The 6,000-nt window shown below is 35.0% G+C and overlaps 1 protein-coding gene across 1 annotated transcript; it reads left to right on the forward strand.

Annotated features, from left to right (window-relative positions):
* Positions 1-3,534: 3,534 nt before the first annotated feature.
* Positions 3,535-5,769, forward strand: LOC132066145 (uncharacterized). The gene is made up of 5 exons (XM_059459520.1): positions 3,535-3,607; positions 3,696-4,016; positions 4,306-4,551; positions 4,615-5,198; positions 5,563-5,769. Exons 1-5 carry the CDS (start codon positions 3,535-3,537, stop codon positions 5,767-5,769), a joined length of 1,431 nt encoding a protein of 476 aa, XP_059315503.1.
* Positions 5,770-6,000: the final 231 nt, after the last annotated feature.

Below are 6,000 nucleotides of genomic sequence, written 5' to 3' on the forward strand. Positions count from 1 at the left end.
TTTTACAAATAAATTTCTTAGTAGATAAAAACAAATACAATCCAATATAAAATGTATTGACACATTTAAATAGTTGTGCGATGTTTGTTCTAGAGGAGAAGCTTTTTTTTTTATTTCTATAAACGAAGTCCATACCCTCAATATCATGATCTGGTCAACCAGATGATCTGATCAAGTTAGGAGTAAATAAACAAAAATTGAAAATGTCGCTAGCTTGGAGTTCTCCAAAAAAAAAAAAAAAAAAAAGTTAGCTGACGTGTCTATGAGAAAATACATCACTAGGAAGAGCATAAGAATGTTAAAATTAAATTGCTAAATTTTGGATTCTGGTTCAAAGTTTTGTCATAAAATATTCAATTTGCCCAAAATAGATCTTTAGATCGTGGTCTAAAAGATTTATGCATGAAAATTATTTTCACCCCAAACTTTGCTTTAAAAGTCAAACTCGCCCCTCAACTAATAAACAATACCCCCCCCCCCCCCCCCCCCCGAAACCCCAACCAAACCCTTTATTCTATGCAATGCATATTCTACCCTTGACATTTCCAATCCTCCATTTGTGTAATACCTTTTTATATTATATAAAATTTATTTTTTCACCCTAGGTATGTATAGATTTTTATTTAAATTCATAGAAGTAGAATAATCCTTTTATGAATTTATCACAAAATTTAATGTTATTTTTTATGATTGATCTTTTAATATTACATGAATTAAGTATATATTATGTATGTATATGCATGTGTGTGTACACACACACATTACCAATAATTTATATACATATATATGTGTATGTATGTATGTATACGTATACGTATTTTTAAGTTTTACTTCTGGAATTGTTAATATATAAACGTGTTTTGGTTCTCATTAATGAAATATTCTAAATTATAACTTAAAATTCATTTATAATATAAATAGCTAATCTTTTAGGAATTTGTTATAGAATATACTTCTATTTTTATTAATTATTTTGTATAACCTACATTGAAATATATTTATAAAGTTATTATTACCTGTTATTTTTACTTGTATAAATAGATATTTGAATTTTGATTATTATTAATTAAAAAATTCTGACTCTTCTGTTTTATTTAATTATAGAATGACATTATGTATACTTGTCGTCTCAAAAATAATATTTAATTTTTTTAAGGAAATTTGTTACATAGATTAAAAAGATTGAAAAAAAATCACGATTTTAAAGAAGTAAAAGGAAAAAAAAAGACAAGTTGATAATGTAAGAGAATAATAGGAACCGAAAAATAGTCAATTAGGATAAAGGGAGAGAATGACTATTGTTCAAAGTTAAGGGGGGAGTCTGATTTTTAAAGCAAAGTTGCGGGGTGCAAATGTTTTCACCCAAGATTTATAGGTTATAATTTTATTTTTATTTTTAAAGTAATAATTTACCAAATAAATATCTCAAGAAGACGACCGCCTAGAAATTCACATTAAAAAAATGGTCAAATAAACCGAAATGGATTGACCACTATATGTATTGGCAACTCCAATTTTTGACAACCTAGCTAACAGGAAGTGGGAAGAACAATGTGGCTAAGTTATGTCATCGAAAAATTCCAAACTAAATCTTGTAAATAATTGAAATCAAATAAGTTCTAGAACTATTGATTTTTTCAACAAAAAATATTATGGTTTTTTCTATTTCTTTGTCTAATCTAGAGAGAATGGGGTTAGGTAGAGTATTCTGAAACTTATTATAGTTTCGTTGCTCGAGGTCATCACATATTTGATATAACGGAAATGAATAGCTTTCCTTTTAATGTATGTGTTTCGAAAATAATGGATTGTATTGAACATATTAAGTTGTTGTGTCAATACGAAAACACCATGGCTAAAAAGGTTTAAGAGACATTGAGAGTTGGGTGGGACACCATCAAACATGCGGTATGGTGGACGGGTCTGTTTTTCTCTTAATCAGAGGTTTCGGGTTTGAGCCTTGTGTATGAAAAATTCCTTCGTATGAAGCGCATCCCCTGAATGAGGCCTACACGGAGCGAATTCAAATATAGTGGGGCTCCAATGCGGATATCGGACACTGGATGCGAGGGTGAAGGAACTTCTCTACTTTTATATTATATTTTGAGTTTGAAAATTAGAGAATAGAAATTTTATGATAGGAAACACTTCCCTTTTCAACTGACCTTATGCATAAAAATTTAAAGTCATTGAAACAACTATAGGGGATTAAACTCTCAAAACAAAACAAATTATAGTCTTGTGGTATTTTTTTATTTTTTTATTTTTTTTAGTTTCTTTCTCGGTGTTTGATATTTATATTAGGATCTAACTAAATTCGGATTTGCGCTATAAGTTCGCTGGGTAAATTGCTCCTTAATAAAGGCGACTCCGTGCTCTGCAGACTAAACACTCGGGCCTGGCAGTTAAGGATGAAGGAGTACTTACTACTCCACCAAAAGAAAGGATTCTAGAAATGCTTTCAGTCAGATACTATAAACCAGAATATACTATTATGGCTAGTCCCCAAAGCAATTGGCTATTTATAGACATCTTCTGGATTTGAAACTCCGACTTAAATCATTTATAAGTTCTTTCTTTTAGGTCTACTAGGTGTTCATTGAGCCCGTCAAAAGACATAAGAGAATAAATTCCTTATATTATATCGTTTATTGTGCTCTTCGGTCTTCTTTACTTTATATATATTGTTTACGTCAATTCATTCCTTCCTTCTTTTTGTCAATCCATTCTTCTTTATGTCTTGTTTGTCATTTTTTTAAATGTTTTATCGATGCTAGTTTAATTCAGAATAAATAAAATCTGCTGAAATAATTTTCACGATATATATTAGCAATAAAAGCGGAATGCTAAATACAATTAATCAACGAGAATTAAAAGAGCGGTGATGACACCAAGATTTTACGTGAAAACCCTTCTGAATATGTTGGACTTATTCAGACTAGCCCAGATTAGTCTTAGTCCACTCGGGCCATTTCATTTATTTGTACCGGGTCGGCCCAATCCGGTCAGGCCCAGTTGTATTATTATGTATGTTGATATATGCACTGTACAACAGACGAATTCAATTCATTCAATCTAATACATTCTCTCTCTAAACTTTGAGCTCATTCATCAATTTCTTCAGCTTGTAGGTTTCTTTTCCGCTGTTAACATGGTATCAGAGCGAGGTTTACACTGTATATTTTTGTGCTTTACGGTGTAGATAGTCGTGTTTTTAGTTTCCTTCGTCAAAGGTTCATCAGCGATCAGTTTTTCGGCGAAGTTTGTGGTTCTCCGGCTAATTTTCCGGTGGAATATTATATGTCAAGGCCGTACCTCTTTCGGTTGCAAAGAGGAGTGGTATTCTTTCATTCTTAACATTCTTTCCCCAATTCGATCAAGTTAGGGTTTCTGATTTGTTTTCTCTCAAAATCGATCGAATTCGGATTTCTAGGGTTTCCTTTATTTGCAATTTGTCGATATTGTTCTCATATTATTGGTGCGTTGTATCTCGTGGTTGTTATTTTGCCATTGAGTATTGCTATTGATTAATCGATGACGAACACCGACAATTTTCAAATTCCTGCCTGTAATGGTACTGCTGCTGGTATCAATACTTCAACGACGGGTACAACCCCTATTTCGCATGTACCATTTCATCCACCCCTGTCACCCTTTGTATGTGCACCCATCTGATTTACTAGCTTCGTCTTTAGTTTCTGAATTGTTTGATGGAACTTGCTATGGTAGTTGGCGTAGATCAATTTTGATTGCTTTATCTGTTAGAAATAAGCTTGATTTCATCCATGGCACTACTGAGAAGCCTCCTGAAGGATCTGCCCTCCTTCGACAATGGCAGTGTTGCAATGACCTAGTTGTTGCTTGGCTAGCCAACTCCGTCACTAAGGAAATACATAGGTCTGTTGTATACTCTGAGTTTGCTAAGGATATTTGGAGGGAATTAGAAGCTAGGTATGGTAAGGCTGATGGTGCTAGGGTATTTGAGTTAAAGAAAGCCTTGGCTCACATTTCCCAAGGTTCTCTTGACATTGCTTCCTATTTTACCAAGATAAAACAATTGTGGGATGAGTTAGCTCAATCTCGTTCATTCTGAGAATAGGTGTAATTGTATTGGGGGTGCTAAATCCGAGGAAGAACAAAAGGTCTATCAGTTTCTCATGGGTTTAAATGAGGTTTATGTCCAAGTGAGGAGTAACATTCTTATGATTAAGCCTCTTCCTTCCATGGACACTACTTACAGCATCCTTCTCAGTGATGAAAAATAAAGACAAGTCTCTGCTAGTACTGTTTTTCCCTCTGAATCAGCCTCCTTCCATGCCTCTTTTAACACTGGTGGATCTAAGTTTGCTCCCAAAGTACAATTTGATCCTCAGAAGGCATCTCTATATTGCAAATACTGCAAGAGGACTGGGCATGTTATTGAGAAATGTCACAGGCTTCATGGTTACCCTTCAAACTTTAAATTCACTAAGGGTTCTGGTCCTAATTCTGGTCCTAGAAAGGTTGCTGCTAAAGCTGCTTGTGAGAGTTATCCTACTGATTCATCAACCAGTTTTTTTCCTTTCAATGAGAGTACTCAAATAACTGTTCCTGATTAGACTTATGAGGGATCAGGTTTAACCAAAGATGAGCACTCTCAGTTGCAGTTCCTACTACACAAAACTCACATATCACCTGGATCATCTCATTCTCTCATGGCATCTACTCACTTTGTAGGTAGAGTTGCTACTCATAGTGTTTTGCTCAAACCTTGTCTATTTTCAAAGGTCGATAGTTCAGTATGGATCATAGACTCAGGGGCATCTGATCATATGACATCCAAATTGTCTCTACTATTCAACATTAAACCCCTTTCTATCCCCTGCCTTGTTTCTTTACCTAATGGCTATAAGGTCAAGGTAACAAATACTGGATCTTTAAATCTGTTTCCAAATTTTACTCTACATAATGTGCTATATGTCCCTACTTTCCAGTACAATCTCATCTCTGTATATCAATTAGTTTCCCAGTTTGATGGTATTGCCCATTTTACCAAGAATCTGTGCCTTTTTCAGGACCATTCACAGAGGAAGCCACTGGTTCTTGGTAGGTTGGACAATGGCTTATACAAGCTGACTATTCCTCCACTGTCTACTGCTTCTACTGCTGCTACCACCTCTGTCCCTAGTCATTCTCTTTCTGTTAAGCCTCGTTTGTTTGTAATGCTCCAGTTTTTTATACTGTTTTGGCTGATGATTTTAACTCTACTATTTCCTCTAAAGCATCTGTATGTTCTTCTGTGAATATTAATAAAATGGATGTTGTGTGGCATTTCAGGCTTGGCCATATCCCATTTTCTAGAATGAAAACTATTCCTGCTATTAAGTGATCTTTATCTTCTACTCAATCTTTTCCTTGCTCTATATGTCCTTTGGCTAGACAGACTAGGCTCCCTTTCCCTTCTAGTGACATTCATTCTACTGCCATTTTCCAATTAATACATATAGATACCTGGGGTCCTTATCACACATCCACTACATCTAATGCTAGATACTTTCTAACTATTGTTGATGACTACTCTAGATGTACTTGGACCCACTTGATGGGGCTAAGAGCAATGCTTTTGATTTGCTCAAAGCCTTCATTGCCATGGTTGACACTCACTTCCACACTAAGGTGCAAACTGTGAGAAGTGACAATGCCATGGAGTTAGGCTCTAGTCATGCTGGTTCTTCCTTCTTTGCTGAGAAAGGCATCAACCATCAGACTTCCTGTCCACACACTCCATAACAAAATGGGGTGGTGGAAAGGAAGCACAGACACCTCCTAGAAACTGCTAGGGCATTGCTTTTTCAGTCTAAATTGTCCATTTCTTTTTGGGGTGACTGCCTTCTCACAGCCACATATCTCATTAACAGGTTTCCTTCCTCTGTCCTTAATAATAAGAGTCCCTTTGAGATGTTATATGGCATTCCTCCTACTTATGCTCATTTAAGGACCTTTGGATGCTTATACTATGCT

The sequence above is a fragment of the Lycium ferocissimum genome, chromosome 8 (genome assembly GCF_029784015.1).
Source record: "Lycium ferocissimum isolate CSIRO_LF1 chromosome 8, AGI_CSIRO_Lferr_CH_V1, whole genome shotgun sequence".
In the NCBI taxonomy this organism is placed as follows: Eukaryota; Viridiplantae; Streptophyta; class Magnoliopsida; order Solanales; family Solanaceae; genus Lycium; species Lycium ferocissimum.